This window comes from Bombina bombina, chromosome 4 (genome assembly GCF_027579735.1).
Source record: "Bombina bombina isolate aBomBom1 chromosome 4, aBomBom1.pri, whole genome shotgun sequence".
NCBI classification, from domain to species: domain Eukaryota; kingdom Metazoa; phylum Chordata; class Amphibia; order Anura; family Bombinatoridae; genus Bombina; species Bombina bombina.
Window position 1 is genome coordinate 364738330 of NC_069502.1, and position 19498 is coordinate 364757827.

At 38.2% G+C, this 19498-nt stretch overlaps 1 protein-coding gene across 1 annotated transcript in view; it reads right to left on the reverse strand.

Moving 5' to 3' along the window:
• The window catches only part of LRRC34 (leucine rich repeat containing 34), a 57978-nt gene extending 40086 nt beyond the window's left edge, over positions 1–17892 (reverse strand). Inside the window, exons 1-3 of the mRNA XM_053709029.1 lie at positions 17789–17892; positions 11413–11531; positions 8218–8282 (exon numbers count right to left, since the gene is read on the reverse strand). Of these exons, the coding sequence (XP_053565004.1) occupies positions 8218–8282; positions 11413–11531; positions 17789–17892 (288 nt within the window). The remainder of the gene's footprint in view (positions 1–8217; positions 8283–11412; positions 11532–17788) is intronic.
• Between the last annotated feature and the right edge of the window lie 1606 nt (positions 17893–19498).

The following is a 19498-nucleotide window of genomic DNA, read 5'->3' on the forward strand; positions in this document are numbered from 1 at the left end:
TATAAGATGCAGAAACGTGGAAGCCCAAGCCTCCTCACACTTTTTAGAGTTTGGATATAGTATAAGTCAGATGCCATTACAGATCACAAATGAGGTTAAAAGGCCTAGGCAAGGGGTAGTGGGGAACAGTTGTTGAAAAAGAAGGAAGCATTGTGGATAAATACTTTGAATTCTATGAAACTGTGGGTATGAACAAAAGAACTAGATTATGCAGTTTTGTTGTAATCTTTTGTGATTTGCAGTTTTATATTGGCATATTTTGTGTTTTTATTCCATTACACATTGTTTATACTAATGCATTGGTAAGTGTTGTATAGAAAATATTTTATTTTTGTATATACTTTCTTTAAATGTGGCATGTATAGGGTTAAAACTGTGCAAATGGATTTAGGACCACTAGGTGGCATTATAAAATGTAATTCCTCTCATTAGAGGAGGAGCCAAGAGAGCTATTTAAACTGTGATATAATGCATACAAGCATACATGATTAAGGGTGTTCTCCGAAACATTGTGTCACGATATGACCCAGATATGATGCAATAAATGTCTTTTTTAATAATACTACAGTGCTGCTGAACTCTACTGTTGTTTGCAATTTGCAAAAGGCTTGGCAATATCCCCTTTTTCAGCATGCATTAAAAAGGCACTGCTGTGCTTTATTTGGACTAATATTCTTTGTTAAAAAATATGTAACAGGCGGGGGGCGTAGTCTAGCCATGCAGGACGATGGCAGCAAGTTTCTAGAGCTCCTAGGCTCCATGGCAGGCAAAGTGTAATTAATAAGGGTTGAGGCTCCCCATGCATATTTAACATCGCATATAAACAGATGAAGAACAAGTAAAGCTTAATCGGCATGTGAATATTAAAAAAAAGGAGGAATGAGAACTAAAACCACTATAGAGGTGACCGGCAACGGCTGCAGCTAAAGCACAATCCGCCTGAAGACCGCAACTTATTTTGTCAGTGGAGCGGCAGCTTAGAACATAGCTTTGACTGTCAGAGTAACTGCAGCGGGTGCATCGGTCAGGCGCTTCTTACAGAGAGAACAAGCTGTCGGAAACTAACGCTGCGGAGTACCCGGTCCCTTCACTACACACATCGGCAGAGATAAGGTAAGAGGTCTAGAACGCTAGCCCCTCACGCTTACCAGGACAAAGACCCTGCTGCGCATTCCGGTGCGATATACAGACCCTAGTTGTCCATGAGCAGTGCTCCGGTAAAAATTTTACTCACTAAGACGTAACAGCGGCCATTTTGAATTAGGCTTAGGCCTAGGAATACCCTAGGTGCATCACCTGCAACATAAATACAACAAAAAGGAGACCTGAGGTTTGGGACTATAGGCTAAATGCCGAATGCTAAGAGTTGCTTGATATTGGAGATATTGAACTGAACAGCACATCTATATTATTGCACTAAAGGGTAGCACGGCATAGACACACTTGAGGGATGTCTGATTAGGCTTTGGGTAGCCACAGGCCTATATAAAACATATTTCACGGCAAGATAATAGACCTCCCTACTCTGCTGCAGCTTAAAATAAAAAATAAAGCACTAGATATTACAGTAAAGTGAGCTACGACATGACAAGCAAGGCATCCTCTAAAGGAACTAGATCCAGGACTCTGGGTCAGTACTTAAAACCTATGGAACCGCAGGATCTTTTGCCAATTAACCCCTCCAACACTGGAGGATCACAAGCTGACAGCATAGTGTCAAATCAGAGTGAACTACCCTCTAACTATGTTACAGAAAGTGACCTTAACTTTCTCACAACAAAGGAAGACATGAAAATGTTTATGCACGAAGTTAGATCCCTATATAAGGATCTTCATAAGGATATTACAACAGTATTGGACAGAGTGACAACCATGGAAGAAGAACAGGTTACTGTTAATACTAACATTAATCAACTTACAAACAAAATACAAGCCCAGGAAGACATAATACAGTCTCTGAATAACAAAATTGAAGCTCTTGATAACCGTGGTCGCCGCAATAATCTGCGCATTAGAGGAGTCCCGGAGTCCATATCTACATCAGCACTGGGAGGATATCTGCAAGATCTGTTTCGGACTATAAAAGGAAAACCTAACTCCCCTGAGATCCCCATTGAAAGGGCCCACAGTGCTTTGAGGGCTAGACCGTCGCCAAAGGCCCCACCACGGGGCATTATACCTAAGCTATTGAACTTTCAAGATAAAGAAGAAATTTTGAATAACGCAAGAGCTAAACAACCCCTCCAGCATGCGGGAATACCGCTACAGATCTTTTGTGACATAAGCACAACTACATTACAAAAAAGAAGGGCCTTGTCGCAAATCACATCTACCTTGCAATCCAACAAAATACCATATCGCTGGGGGTTCCCGGTATCCATAATTGCTTCCAAAGACAATAAGATTTCAATATACCGTAATGAAAACGACTTGGAACAGTTCTGCCAAGCACTCTCCATCAACATCCCTACCACTTCGATGCCCTTCGGTCCTGCAGCATCTGCAATTCTTCATAGTGCTGAACCCGATGATGCTATTGCAAGTTAGGCCATGATTATGGGGCCATTGGCTCATTTTGCTCTCTAAAACGGAGATCAAGAGAGAAAATAGAGATCCTGCGCTTAGACACCTTTAGAGCTACAACACTGACACTGATGCAATAGTACTATGGCTAATTAATAAACACTGTCAAGATTACATTCCAGAATGAATCAATCTCATATCTGGGGACTTAAGACACAAAACAAAGCCTACAAACTGTTAACTATACATTAACATCACATTATGGCTTATACCTCATGGCAGTCTGATACACGGAAAGACTTATGCTATAGACTTCCTTTGTTTTTTATTCATCTAAGGTTTCTAATCTGTGTATGAGTTATAAAGAGTAGACAGATGTCTACAGAATTAATGGAGAGGGGAATGTGCTGCACTGAAGGTGGTTAGAATTGGCAAGAGAAGGCACATTACTTGATTAAAGCCTTCATTTATACTAATTATACTCAGAGTATAACAGATTTCTGGTTGCCTGATATTGATATCTCATTGACAGTTTGGATAGTTTGTATTTCCTGCCTTATTATGGTCATACACATAATGATAATGCTGATTAGCTACATAAAAAAATAAAATAATAATAATATATATACAAATTTATCAGGGAGGGAGGGGGGAACAAAAAATTGCACTTATGGAATTGTAAAGTTTAATAGGACAGAGTATTGTCACTTGGAACAAGATAATTTATTATTTTCTATGGTGTTTAGACAATTGTAAAGCTTCATATTACCACTATAAACGTTAAGTTACAAGTTGATTTGTGGCAATCTTAAATCACTATGTTATAATGTATTATTTTAAAAGTATTTGATTCTTTCCCTCCCCCCGAGCACAGGATGGAGGGCATCCTCCCTAAATACTCAGTTATGTTATAAAATATGTTACACGCCTTTGCCATGGGGACACATCCCCAGTACCACATTTCCCTTTTCCGGTACCTTATACCTGATTCTTATTTCGAGACTACTTATCTCTTCTTAGCTACTTATTCCACCATCTCTCCTTGTATCTCTTCTACCCCATAACCTCCCCCGCTTCTTTATCTTTCCCAAATTCCCCCATCCTTTAGTCCCACCTACATCTCCATACATTGGACATACTAAACAAAATTGTTTCACACAACAAACATGCCTTCCATATTGCACAATACAAATAAAAACTCAGATCACACTATCACTTTAATGACGCTGAATGTCAAGGGACTTAACAGCCCAGGTAAACAGTCAATTGCAACAAAAGAACTATCTAGAAACAATCACTCCATTGTTTTCATACAGGAAACACACTATCAGAGAGGGAAGGAACCTAAATGGTCCAATCTCAAATACCCAAACATGTTTTTTGCATCTGGCTCCAAAAAAAAGAATGGAGTTGGGATCCTACTTCACAAGTCCATACCTTTACAAACAACATCAGTGATCAGGGATCCAGAGGGCAGTTACATCTTAATAGTGGGTCTACTGTATGGAAAGCCTATAACACTCCTGAATGTATATTTTCCAAACACGGAGCAACACCGTTGCATCAAAAAAGTATCACAATTAATATTAGACAACCAAAAAGGAATACTTATATTGGGCGGTGATTTTAATCTCCCATTTGACCCCCAGTGGGACACATCAAATAATCTTACTAGTGTACCAAAATCTACATTAAAATTGGCCAAAAACACACTAACAGACCTTAACCTACATGATATTTGGCGTACTCTAAATCTCACAGCCAAAGACTATACCTACTATTCTACCGTTCACAAAAAATATTCTCGCATCGATTATATATTCACAGACTCAATAGGTCTGACTACGATAGTTAAATGTGAAATAGGTACGATTTTGTGGACTGATCATGCTCCAGTTGATTGCACATTGCTGTGGCCTGAGACACCCCTCACTGACTTTATTTGGCGGATAGACGACCACCTTTTGACAGACCCGTTAATTATGGAAAAAGTGGGAAAACTAATCTCAGAATATTTCACACACAACCCAGACTCAGATACATCTAGCTCTTCAACATGGGAGGCCCATAAGTGTGTCATCAGGGGAGAGTTGATAAAAATAAGAGCGAGAAAACTAATAGAGAGACGTGCCAAACATGAACATCTACACTCTACAATACAGCAGCTAGAACGAACACATAAAAAGGAACCACATAACCTGACAATCTTCACAGAGATTACACAAACTAGAAGGGAACTGAAAGAATTCCTATTACAGGAATCTCAATGGCAAGCAATGTATCTTCGCCAAATGTACTATGATCAGGGGAACAAACCGGGCAAATTGTTGGCAAGAACCACTCAGCGCAAAAAATACAAATCCTACATACACTCATTGATGGGAAGGGATTCCACTCTGATAAAAGACAGTAAGGGAATTGCAGAAGAATTTAGGCAATACTACCACAACTTATATAATTTTAAAAACACACGGTCCTTGTCTACAGCATCACAGTCCCAAGATAGACAAACAAGAATTACAGGTTATTTTGCAAATCTTCCCCTTGTTAGGTTGAGTAACAATGAGAAAGCAGCCTTAGACTCCCCTATAACTGAACAAGAAATAGGGCAAGCGATTAAAGACCTTCCTTCTGGAAAAAGCCCAGGCCCTGATGGGTTCTCTACTAAATACTATAAAGTTTATAAAACTATACTTATACCACATCTTCTTTCCCTGTTTAATGACTTGACATCTACTAAAACACTACCACCTAGAATGTTAGAAGCACACATTTTGGTACTGCCTAAACCAGGAAAATCCCATGACAGACCCAGTAATTTTCGACCAATTCCACTTTTGAACACGGATGTAAAATTTTTAGCTAAAACATTAGCCACCAGACTCAATACATATCTACCCAGACTCATTTCTACAGACCAAGTCGGCTTTGTGCCAGGTAGGGAAGCCAAAGATAACACCATGAGAATACAGCGCATCATAGATTATGTGAACTGCCATAATTATCCACTGACCCTATTCGCATCCGACGCAGAGAAGGCCTTTGATAGGGTGGATTGGTCTTTTCTAAGAGAAACCATGTCCAACATGAATATGGGAGATAACTTTCTACACATGTTTTTTTTCCCTTTACTCAGGCCCCAATGCTAAGGTAAAAGTGAACGATACATTGTCAGACTCATTCTCTATCTCCAACGAAACCCGTCAGGGCTGCCCCCTATCCCCCCTGTTGTTCCTCCTTTTGTTCGAAACCCTGGCCCAAAAAATTAGACTCAACGCAAAAATTGAGGGTATACAAATAGGGGAGAGAGAACATAAATTGATGATGTATGCAGACGACATACTGTTTACCTTGACCAACATATTCCATACCATAATTGTTATCAGAGTTACGGAGATATGGCCAAGTCTCTAACTTTCACTTAAATTTGACCAAATCAGAGCTACTTAATATTACCTCCCCTCCACACCTCATACACCAAATAGCTACAGATTATGGTTTAACGCTGGCCTCAGAGAAGATAAAGTACCTGGGTGTCTTTTTAACAGCCAAACTAAATTCTTTATTTAAACACAATTATTCACAGCTTAAGAAGGAGATTATTGATGATTTGTGTTCTTGGAACTGCAAGCCACTTTCGTGGCTGGGCAGAGTGGGCATCATAAAGATGAACATCTTACCTAGGTTACTGTATCTGTTCCAGACTTTGCCAATTCCCCTACCCAACCAGTTCTTACGACAACTACAAAACATAGTTGACAATTTTATATGGGGAGGGGGGAGAAGTAGAGTACAAAGGCGGACTATGTTCTTACCTAGAGAGCGGGGAGGATTGGGAGTACCAAATCTGGCTCTATATAGAAGAGCCATTTTGTTGCAGCAGATATTGGAGTGGAGCCACAATACCGGTCAAAAGGCATGGGTCCAACTAGATAATCATATACTTAAGAGGGGCAATTCAGCATCTCTTGTGTGGATTGAACCCAGAAAGCGCCCAGATACAATACACTACTACCCCAGCATATTTGAAATATTTAAAGAATGGGACAAGACCATAGCCACTAACCCGCATGTATCAACTAGAGTTGGCCCACTTCTTCCTATCAGAGAAAACACTGACTTGCCGTTGGGAAACACAAGAATCACCCATAAGCCCCCATACAAACTGAAAGAGGGAACATTGTATTTTGCAATAGAGAATGGGACAATAGCTCCATTAGAGAAATTACAGCAATGGGACGCGAAAACGTTCCCCTTGTGGTTAACTCGTATGCAATTAATACATTATATAGCTACACATAGACAAAAATCTGAAATGCAAAGAGATCTTATACCTTTTGAATAACTGTGCATACAAGAAACTCCGCCTTGACATACTATTTCATTAATATATAAAATATTACTATTACCACAAATTACGTGCGATCATGGAACGTTGAACTAAATATTGAATTTGACACAAAAACATGGATTGAGTCAGTTAGAATGGCTGCAATTTCCTCAGCATCTGCCACGACACAGGAAATGCATATCAAATTTATTAGCAGATGGTACTTAACACCATTCAGACTGCATAAATCCAACCCTTAAATTAGTGATGGATGCTGGAGAGCATGTGGACAGGTGGGCACGATACAGCATATATGGTGGGAGTGCCCTTATATAGCAGAGTTCTGGAGAGCTATATTTAGATCTATCTCATCTGTACTGGGTTTTACCATCGAGCCTAACTTCCACTTTCTGATGTTCATAAAGATCCCGAAATTACAAAACAAGTTGCACAAAACTATCCTCCTAATAATGCTAAACAGTGCTAAGAAATTAATTCCTAAGAGGTGGAAATCCAGTGCAACACCGATAATCCAAGACTGGTACTCACAGACAACAGCTATACTGCAATTAGAATGCTTACACTATTTAACAACAAACAACATACAATTCCATCAGGGGCTCATAGACCTGTGGAGCGGAGTTCAGTTACAGTAGGTCAACTGGACATTATACGGATTCAGACAGCAAATCCGAATTGTGAATCACAAACACCTTGGACCTCTTCCCTTCCCTTACATCCCACTTTCTCTCTTTCTTTCTATACTTCTCATATAATAGAAGGTCAACATAGGAATATATAATGATGTTTATGTTACCGTTCTCATATATGGTATGATTTTTGCAATTTGCCGATTGTGATATGTGACAACCTTTATCATTTGGAAAAATTTCAGTTAAACATCAAAGTGTGTATCATATATCGCATATTTGTACGATTCTTGTTGTTGGTCGTTTTTTCTACTTTGTAAACCATTATCTTTCAATAAAAATCTTTTTGAAAAAAAAACAAAAAAAAAAACTATGTAACAGGCTTGGTCTCTAATCACAGCGGCCTGATTGGGCCATTCAACTAAACGTAACGTTCTCCCATGCAGGGTAACTCTGCCAGCTGACAGCCTAACTTGCACAAGAGCAACATTTAGTTGAATGGCACAGTCGGGTGCACTGTGATTAGCCCGTGAGCATGTGAAGTGGGTTTAAACAGATTACTTTTTTTTACTATGTGTTTACATCCTACAAATCAGTTAAATAAATAGTCAATGCTCCTGTGCCGCTCTAGATAAGGATACCGCTAGTAAGCCAATGAAAAGCAGACATACTACACTGGCATTATTATCATATATAATGTAACAGAAAGGATACCTGGAGGAATTTTGCAATGTAGACTGCTCCGTTATCGGTTATATTGTTGTATCTTAGGTCGAGATCTGAAAAAAGTACAATTCAGATTCATAACATGTATAACATACTATAATGCTTTTCTTAAAGGGACACTCAAGTCAAAATTAAACTTTCATGATTCAGAAAGAGCACACAGTTTTAAGAATTTTTCAGATTTACTCCCATTATTAAAAATTGCACAATCTTTTTATATGCACATTTTTGAGGCACCAGCTCCTACTGCTTTTGTGAAATTCAGAGTAAGTGTTATTGCATTGTCTTTTTAATATGCACGTGTTAATTATGCACTTCTATTGCATTTATTAGTCTTTTAAGATCCTGTAATTTTTTTTTTTTATTAATTTTTTTTTCCATTTTAATTTCTATTTCATTTCCATTTTGCCTTTCAGTCAACAGTTTGAAAACTAAGTTTTATGGGGGGGGTTATAGAAGCATGAGAATTGTCTGAGGTTTTATATAAACAGTTGCCATAATGTGTGCTACAGTTTGAAATATCACCTAATGATGGACCATATTGTATTAAAACAGCTATATAAATAACTTGAATTGATGCTACGCATTAGACTGTTGTCCGATTTGCATTTTAATTAAATTATCATGAGTGTTATGACAACTACTCAAATGGTGCTCAAGTACCACATGCTTTATTTCCCCTGCCACAATAAAAAAACGCTTATGTAATATTAAAGATACATGGCTAAATTATTATGATGATTACTGAGCAGTTCAAGAAATATTAAATATTATAAATCAGTATCTCAAAGTTGTTGGTGATAGGAGACAATATTAAAAAACAGCTATTTTTTATACTCTCTCCATTTTTGTCAAAATCCCACTATATTTTTATTGACAGTGATTGGCACTAAATAATACTTGCTCCATTTAGGTGGCATTTAAGTATCATCCTCTTGAAACTGTCTGATCTCTATTTTTATAAGTACTGGTGCCTATATTATGGGGTCGATTTATCAAAGGCTTCGCCTGCCTTCACCTCACGCCTCGCAAGAGAACCTGCAGTCAGTATTTATCAAACAGTGGTCATCAGACTGCTGCTTCCCTAACCTCTTAGGTGGAGAATTTCTATCTCTGCATCTCGGCCGACCGGGGAGTTGACAGCTCCTGCCCGCTCGTGATTGGCTGTGCCCAGGCAGGGGGTAGTATTGCACAAGAGCACAAAATAGCACTCTTGTGCAATGCTGAATGTCAGCAGCGGTATTCAGCCTGCCAGAGGCGAGCTGCGGCAGGCAGGGGCGTATATGTACTCGCCTGTCCACCATCGCTTGATAAATTGTCCCCTATATATTTGTCAGTTCTATGCCTATACATCTTATTTTCAGACCAGTGCTATTAAAATCTAACCAAAAGCCTCTTAGACGCAATAAACCCTAACCATACAGGGTGCTACCCCCAAAATTCACCCCTAAACCTTTGCACCCCTGCCCCCTACAGTAAATCCTAATTACAACCCCCAACATAAGAGACCTTATGTGCCACCCCTGCTACTATACCTAAGGCCACTAATTAAGTAAATCTAACTCTGCATATATACTCAGAGGAAGCTTTTGAGTTAGTGAGGCCTTAGGCAAGGCTCAAATATGAGGCCCCTCAACGCAAAACAAAATGCAAAAATTAACCAGATAAATCTGAACATGAATTGCTCTGAATTTAGCTGAAAGAGTAGAGCAAAAAGGTAGAAATAGAAAAAATGGAGAGTGAATAGCGAGGGTAAAGAAAAGAGGAAGCAAGAGGTTAGGTAGATTGGAGATTGGGGAAAGAAGGAAAATGAACAGTGAGGAAAAAGAATAGTAAAAAATAGAGAGAGAAAAGAAGGCAGAGAAAGAATGGACAGAAAGAAGACAAATAAAATAGAGGCAAATTTTAATAGAGGAGAGAGATAAATAATAGAGTAAAGAGAATGAAGAGAGGAAAGAGAAAAAGAGAAGAATATGGAAAGGGAAGTGAGAATGAGAGATTGGAGAGAAAGTGAAGAGGGAAATAAAAAAGAGAGTAGAGAGACAGAAAATAGAGCGAAGGAGTAGAGAGAGAGAAAGAGAAAGGAGGAGAGAATGAAAAGATAGCGTACAAAGAAAGAAAAGAGGAGTGGAGAGAGAGAGAAAAAATAGAGAAGAAGAGAGTGGGGAGAGATGAGAGAGCGTGAAAAAGGAACTGGAGAAGGATAGAAGAAGAGAGAGTATAGAGGAAGAAGAGTAAATAGAGAGGATAGAGTGAAAAAAATAAGGGAGAAAGAGGTGAAAAAGAGGGAAAAAGGAGGCAGAGATAGGGGAGAGAGAGAGAAGGGAGATTGAATAGAGGGAAGGTGAGAAATAGAATAGAGAAAAACAGAAAAGAAAGGGGAGAGAGTGTTTATTGAATAGAGATGAGCAGAAAGAGATAAGGATCACATGAAAAGAGAGCTTGAAGAGAAGGAGGGAGGGTGTGGAGAAAGAGTAAAGAGAGAGATAGTGAATAGAAAGAGCGAGAAGGGAGGAGGAGAGAGAAAAGTATTTTTTTTAATCATTATCAGCATTACGGAAAGGATTATCCTCTGGAGCTCACTCAAACAGACTATCTCATGCTCCCTGCTTCTCTTCAAGCAGTGTGTAGCTAATTCTCACATCCTCAGGGGCTTCAGCTGATCACGCTAATCTCTTCTCTCCTCCTTTCAATCACCCCTGCATATATCTATTTGCTGTGTGCACCATAACTGCCCTGCATGGTATTCATGTTTTGAGACACTAAAGGCACAACAGGGGTTGCATTTAGACATGCAGGATAGGAGGGTGCACAATATAACCTCTCAACCACAACTCTCTTTTTGCTTCACTGCATTTTGGTACATGTAGTCAGGTAACCGGCAGAAAGTCAGGGATAGATCTCACAGGTATTTCCTATGCTTCTATGTCAATTATCCAACAGTGTTTTTTACTCATTGATGTGCCATGCACATGGCGCACATTAAAAAATCCCCATATGAAGAAAGAGGCACACTGTGAGGCCCCTATTTAAGTAAGGCCTTAGGCGACCCCTCATTTGGCTTAATGGTAGAGCTGCCTATGTAAACACATATATAAACATGCATATTGTTACACAATATAGAGAACAAAATAAACAAGTTACTTTTATACATTTGTTTTTTACTAAACACACAAAACCTACGTGTAATGAAACTGTTCTGGTTCAAAACATAGGAAATAGCAAGAAAATCCTTATCTGTTACTCTTATCACTGGTACCAGACGATTGTTCCCACATATATTTAAAGCTGACGAATATTCTCTGCAAATATAAAGCGTAATATGTTTAAACAGCTTCTTAATTAGGCATTAAAGCAAAAGAAAAAAAAAAATAACTAGCAGCAGCAAAATATTATATAACAAAATGTAAACAAATGTAAATATAGAAACAAAAACCTTTATTCAAATTGCTTGGAACCGGAAAAGTTTTGGATATTGGATTAGTTTGGATTTCAGAATATTTATATATTTGCATCTGTAAATTGGGACAGCTTGGAGAGGGGATGGGACCAAGTGTCAAACAACAATATCTTATGTCATTAGGCAATGTTTACATGTCATAATACAGCGTATACATGTAACCTATAGGTAGTTTTATATTACTACTTTTGTATACATAGTACCATCACAAAGACAGTACAGTACTGTAATCATAAAAGTAATAGTTATTTTTTAAAATAAATATAGACTTTTGTTTGCATTTTAGAACACAAAAACCAAACCAAGGATGCAGAGAACATTCAGCTAGATTACGAGTTTTGCGTGATTAGTGAAAAAGCTGCGTTATGCTTCATAACGCTGCTTTTTCCCTAACGCTGCTATTACAAGACTTGTAGGTATAGGTGTACCGCCAGGGCCAGATTTCCCATTAGGCACAGTAGGCATATGTCTACAGGCGCACTGAAGAGAGGGGCGCCTGCCTATATAAATTTACTATGCATGGTGCATCTAGTTTACTTATTTTGAAACTGTAAAAAAGTTTATTTAAAAGCCTGCTCGCAATACATGGTTATAGCCTGCGCAAGGGTTTCTGTACTGGTAGGACAGCATGAGGGGGCGGAGCAGGGTGGCCGTGCACCATGTGGGAGTTGTTTCCCTGCAGACTCCAATACAGATGTACCATCGATTGAGAAGACTGGCATTTTTGGCTCTGGTAAGACAGTGCAGATAGGTTAAAATGTTGTCAGTGGTAGAAAGGTATTGTGTTCTCCCCTGGGTCAAATTCCTGAGAGGAACGGCACTGCCTCACTAATTTCGACTCACATTCTCCTTACCTCAGCATCCTCTGCATATTCTTACAGGATTCTAGCAGCTGGGGTGTGAGCAGGCAGTAACTTGAAAACCGTATGCAATAATCTTCTACGTGTATTTGTTTGAACAAAGACCAAGTCCCAAATCAATACACCAAGTACTTGAATAGTTCATTAAAATTAACTTTTCTTTCAATGATTGTGTTGAGATGACTGAGATAATGTTTAAACAGCAGCACTACATGCAATATACAGTGATTTTCAGAGTGTTCTAAACTAACTCCTCTGAGGTTTGGTGTCTTATAAAATGCTTTTGCTATTGTTCTGTTTTTTACTTGCATGAGCCCTGCTGTATAAAGTGTGGTTTCTATGCACTGAATGCAGTATTTTGTGTATAGCTGTAAACGCTATACACGCTTCCTCAGAGGGGAAACGTTTGTGAAACGCGCGTCAGGGGTCCGACAAGAGCAGCTTTGTCTCTCTTGTTCGCTTTTTAATTTGCTTACTCTTGTGGTAAATTATGGTTAATAATATTCTATAGCATTTATGTTCTCAGCCTCTAGTCTTTAATAATAACAGCTTAAAATTAATTCAGCCCTCGGATTGTAAGGGCTTAGTTTATTGTAATATTAACCTGACTGAGGACTGTGTGACATTATTTATAATACTCCTTATATCCAATTACTATTTTTGTAATCTACAGAGTTCAAGTGTTTTTAATATTGTAGCCTTTGCTACTGTATGCGTGTGTGTTCCTAGTTGATTCTAATAAAAGGTATAATGTATGAATGATATGGAACTTTTTTAACACTTTGAGAATTACAGATTTTGCAGAGTTAACATTTATGAGATGATTGTGGAACTGTTTGCTCTTAAACTTTATTGTACTTCCTTTTACAATTAGTTTAACTAGTTGTTGTACTATAATAAAGTTATTAACCCCTAATCTGCTGCTCCGGACATCGCTGCCAAAATTAAAATGTATTAACCCCTATTCCGCCACTCCCCGAAATTGTTGCCACTATAATAAACCTATTAACCCCTAAACTACTGCCCTCCCGCATCGCAAACACTATTTAAATATTATTAACCCCTAATATTATTAACCCCTAAACCTCTGACCTCCCACATCACTAACTCTACATAAATATATTAACCCCTAATCCTAACCCTAACGTAACCCTAATCCTAAATCTAACCCTAACGTAACCCTAAGCCTAACACCCCCTAACTTAAATATAATTAAAATAAATCTAAATAAACCTTACAATTATTAACTAAATAATACCTATTCAAAACTAAATACAAACTTACCTGTAAAAAAAAAAACTAAGCTAGCTACAATATTACTAATAGTTATATTGTAGCTAGCTTAGATTTTATTTTTATTTCACAGGTAAGTTTGTATTTATTTTAACTAGGACTAGTAAATAGTTATTAACTATTTGCTAACTACCTAGTTAAAATAAATACTGTACAAACTTACCTGTAAAATAAAACCTAACCTGCCTTACACTAAAAAAAAAAACATTACAATAAAATGAAATAAATTAAATTAATAAAATACAATTTTCTAAATTACAAAAAAAATAAACACTAAATTACAAAAAAATAAACACTAAATTACATAAAATAAAAAACGAAATTATCAAAAATAAAAACGAATTACTCCTAATCTAATAGCCCTATCAAAATAAAAAAGCCCCCCAAAATAGAAAAAACCCTAGCCTACACTAAACTGCCAATGGCCCTTAAAAGGGCCTTTTGCGGGGCATTGCCCCAAAGAAATCAGCTCTTTTACCTTTAAAAAAAAATACAAACACCCCCCAACAGTAAAACCCACCACCCACCCAACAAAACCCCCCAAATAAAAACCTATATAAATAAACCTAAGCTAAACATTGCCCTGAAAATGGCATTTGGATGAGCATTGCCCTTAAAAGGGCATTTAGCTCTTTTACATTGCCCAAAACCCTAACCTAAAAAAAACCCCACCCAAAAAACCCTTAAAAAAACCTAACTCTAACCCCCGACGATCCACTTACAGTTATGGAAGTCCGGACATCATCCTCATCCAGCCGGCGAAGTCCTCATCCAAGCAGCAAGAAGTCTTCATCCAGGAGGCCTCTTTGATCTTCATCCACCCGGCGAAGTCCTCATCTAAGCGGAAAGTAGTCTTCATCCAGATGGCATCTTCTATCTTCATCCATCCGGCGCGGAGCGGGTCCATCTTCAAGACATCCGGCGCGGAGCATCCTCTTCTTACGGTCGTCACTGGAAAATAAAGGTTCCCTTTAAGTGACGTCATCCAAGATGGCGTCCCTTACATTCCTATTGGCTGAAAGATTCTATCAGTCAATAGGAATTAAAGGGGGAAAAATCCTATTGGCTGTTGCAATCAGCCAATAGGATTGAGCTTTCATCCTATTGGCTGATTGGAACAGCCAATAAAATGAGAGCTCAATCCTATTGGCTGATTGGAACATATTGCAAAATATTCCTCAGGGAATATCTTACATTTCAGACCATCATTCACTGCATAGTTATGTTCCTAAGAATAGTAGACTTTTTTGGGGGTGGGGTTTACATAGCAGTAAAGGAGCCATTGAATTTTTAGCATTTCAAACTCAACGCTTGTCCAATTCAAGTTTTGCTGGTTAGGCAAACAAAAGTCTCATAGGAAAAAAATCAACAATATATAAGATAAAATTACTGTGCCAGAGGCTAAGCCAGGAATGCTCAAATTGATCTCTTCACTTAAAGGGTAATAATACTCATATGCTAAATCACTTGAAACTGATGCAGCATAACTGTAAAAAGCTGTCAAGAAAATATCACTTGAGCATCGCTATGTAAAAAAAGAAGGTATTTTACCTCACAATTTCCTCAGCTCAGCAGATTAAGTTCTGTGTAAAAAGTTATACTTCAGCTGCTTTCCAGCTGCAGGTAAAACAAAAAAGAAATGAAGAAATGAACAACAGCCAATCAGCATCAGCAGTGCTGAGGTCATGGACTCTTTTACTGTGATCTTATGAGATTTTACTTAACTCTCATGAGATTTCATAGTAAACTTCCTTAAACTGAATAGGGAAATAACACAAGTGTGCACGAGGATCACTCCCTTGCCGGTCCCGGGACAGACATACTGATCTGCTGCTTAAAGTCCTTTGCAATTGGTTGTGAATACTTAGGACATTTTGAGGTAAAATATCTTTCTTTTATACATAGAGATGTTCAGGTGATATTTTCTGGTCAGCTTTTTACAGCTATGCTGCATCACTTTCAAGTGCTTCAACATTTGGGTATCATTTATAATGGACACTTGTGTTGAAACAGCAAATTCATTAAAAGGACAGTCTAATGCAGAAATTAAAGGGTCAATAAACACTAATTATATAAATTTTACTGGTGTATGCATGGTTTTCCCCATCAACACTTGCAGGGGCAGCCCTCATGGAATGCTAAAAAAAGGGTCTGTCCCTGCGAGTGGCGAGATGTCTCAAATACAAATAATAAGAGCTCTTTGCTAGGTAGGAGTTCGCAAAGGATGGCGAGGTAGAGAGGAAGTATCCGGCATGTTTTTACACTTGAATATTACGTCTAATACAAAATAAATTATTTTCAGTGCATTGTACCATAAATACGCAAAGAAATTAGTGTTTTGAGTATTTTGGTCAAAACTCACCACCTTTCAATTTGTGAGAAAAAAACTGTGAGAACTGTAGAGCGAAAATGTTTATAGAATTGCGCTGGGATTTGAGAGAAATACAATTTTTGTTCCTGCATGTTTATGTGTGAATGGTTCAATTATTCATTTTGTATGATTCTTAAAATATGAATTGTATTGTGCACTTTTGTAATGTATGTATCTCCTCCCCATATAAAAATGCAGTATACGCCCCATAGCGAGACGCCCTGATTTCAGGGTAAAAAGTGGCTTTTTATAATTCCACCAGGTAAATAGAAGGGCTTAAGAGAATTCTTATAGAATCTCACCAGCCCAGAGAACTGTATAGAATCGGGCCCTAAATAACTGCTAGACATGATGATGCATTCAAAGAAAAAGATTAGCATGAAACGGTTTTTTATTATATTTGTTGTTTAAATACTGAAGAAATACAGGTAAGTTTTTAATCTTTATAAAGTAATGGCTGCTGCCATGTTGTAACCTAGATTTATAAATGTTTGATGCAACTTTTTATCTATCCCTAAACCTTTATGCGAGGTCTTCAGTTGCGCTATCCCAATGCGAGTTAAATTTGATTGCACTCTCACATTTGCATTTACGTTCAACTTGTAACACGAGCGTTCTTTCTGTTGCCCGTAAAAAGGCTTGCGCACAAAAGTTAGTGCACCACTTGTAATCTAACCAAAGTAAACTAAGGGCACTAATGCAAAATACTGAGTGATAATGAATTAGAGCAATAACTTTCATTAGAATGTCCTTTTGGGGACCTTTTGGCTTACAGTCCCATGTATTTATCTTGTTTATATACATACATAAACGTAAATAAAAGGAGAGTTTTTAATAGAGATGTATTTACTTGCTTCCCTAGATTGGCAAGGAATTAACATGTCTTGTAAAATGAAAATAACTCACTGTTTAAAAGGTTAGTAATGTAGGTATTTGGTGTTTAGCTCAACAGAACATAGAAATGTACCATGTTGCTTTATTCTCTGGCTTCTCTTTTGTATTCAATGCATAATATAATAACTATGTACTGCACTGCATACAACTTACATCTAGTACTCCTACTAGTTTTGTTTATGGCACTGTACATCATCAGTAAGGTCACTAATCATGTGACATCTCACCTGAGGTCACGTCTGCTGCAGCAGAGTCTGTGAACAACTGAGAGCAGAGTCTGTTTTTATTGCATTTTATCACCATCCACTGACTGCACCAAAAACACTTCTGCCAAATGATATTGCATGGCACCAACAAACACTAATACATTGTAATGTGTTCCAGTTTATAGTAAAGCAATAATACTGCTCTGAGAACACTGTAGCTCAGTAGGTAAAGTGTACTTATTCCATGTAACACAAAGTATTGTAAAAAGTATTACAGTTTTATTTGTATTTTGAACAAAAAAATGTTACTGTGCTAAATAAATCCAATGTTCTCATCAGGCTTATGGAGACTTGTCCTTATCAGACAACACAGCTATAGGAGTTGTCTGTTTCTGCCTCTGAGCAATGGATTCTTAGCATCTGCTGTATACAAAAGTGTATTTATGTAAGTTTCATTTAATTATTATTTACTTACTGTTCTTTTTCTAGTCGTTGAAGCATTTCTGCAATAAAGGGATTATCAGGCATCTTGAGTTCTTCACATGCCGCTGTATATGTCTGGATCAAGTTGTCTGGCATAGCTAAGCAATACATTATAATCAGTTGTATTACTATACACTAGTTAATATCTTTTATAACAATAAATAAATACAATCATTTAGTAGATAGTGGTAGAAAAAAAGGGAGCCTTGGTGAACTGTATGGAACCAAATTCATATTTATAAATATATATTTACTTCTTATTACAATGTAATATAATTATAAATATGCCACAAACTGAATACATACAGTATATCTGTTTAGTATAGAGACGGAACCAGGAGCATAATAATATCTGGTGCAGCAGGTACAAAACCCAGGGCAAGCAACAGCAGGAGCCGCCGTATGCTACATGCCGTATGCCACATGCCGTATGCTACATGCCGTATGCTACATGCCGTATGCTACATGCCGTATGCCACATGCCGTATGCTACATGCTGTATGCTACATGCCGTATGCTACATGCCATATGCCACATGCCGTATGCTACATGACGTATGCCACATGCCGTATGCTACATGCCGTATGCTACATGCCGTATGCTACATGCTGTTTGCTACATGCCGTATGCCACATGCCGTATGCTACATGCCGTATGCTACATGCCGTATGCTACATGCCATATACCACATGCTGTTTGCTACATGCCGTATGCTACATGCCGCCCTGTTAACAGCCGCTTCTTACTGCTGATTCTGCCACCTCTTTCATAGTTCAAACTCTATTTATAATTTAAAGGGACAGTAAACACCTTGGGGGAGGATTTATCAAGTGTCTGGCGAACATGATCTGCTGTAGCGAATCATGTCCGCCAGACATTGATGAATGCTGACAGCATACGCTGTCGGCTTTTATCATCTTGTGAACTGCTTGTGCAATGCGGCCCCCTGCAGATTTGCGGCCAATTGGCTGCTAGCAGGGGTGTCAATCAACCCGATCGTATAATATTGTGCGGATTGATATCTGCCGCCTCAGAGGAGGAGTACGAGTTAAGGAGCAGCGGACTTAACTCCTGTTTCCAGTGAGCCAGAAGGCTTGCACGGAAACAGCAGCATTAGGGGCCATTCGGCCCTTAATAAATCGACCCCCTTGTCTGAAACACCAAGGGCCAGATTACAAGTGGAATGCTAAATATCGCTTTCAAGAAAGCAATATTAGTGCTCCATTTTGTAATACCAGTGCATGCTTATGTGCCCGTTTGCGGGCGCGCAATAATTTAGCACTCTACTTGTAATCTAGCCCCAAGTTATTAGGACATTGTTTGCTGCAATTATTTTTCAGTGGTCAAACTCCACCCACCTCTATACTTATTTGGAGAGGCCAGTGTGGACTTAAAGGGACAGGAAACATTACATTTTTATTTTGTGATTCAGATAGAACATACAATTTTAATCAACTTCCTAATTTACTTCTATTTTCAAATTTGTTTCATTCTCTTCTTATCCTTTGCTGAAGAAACATTGGCAGCTAGCTGAACACATCTAGTTAGCCAATTAAAAGAGACAAATATGTGCAGGAACCAATCAGCAGCTAGCTCACACTAGTATATGTGTGTATTTTTTTTTCTACAAGGGATTCTAAGAGAACAAAGCACATATGAACATAGAAGGGAATTTAAAATCTGAATCATGCAAGTTTAATTT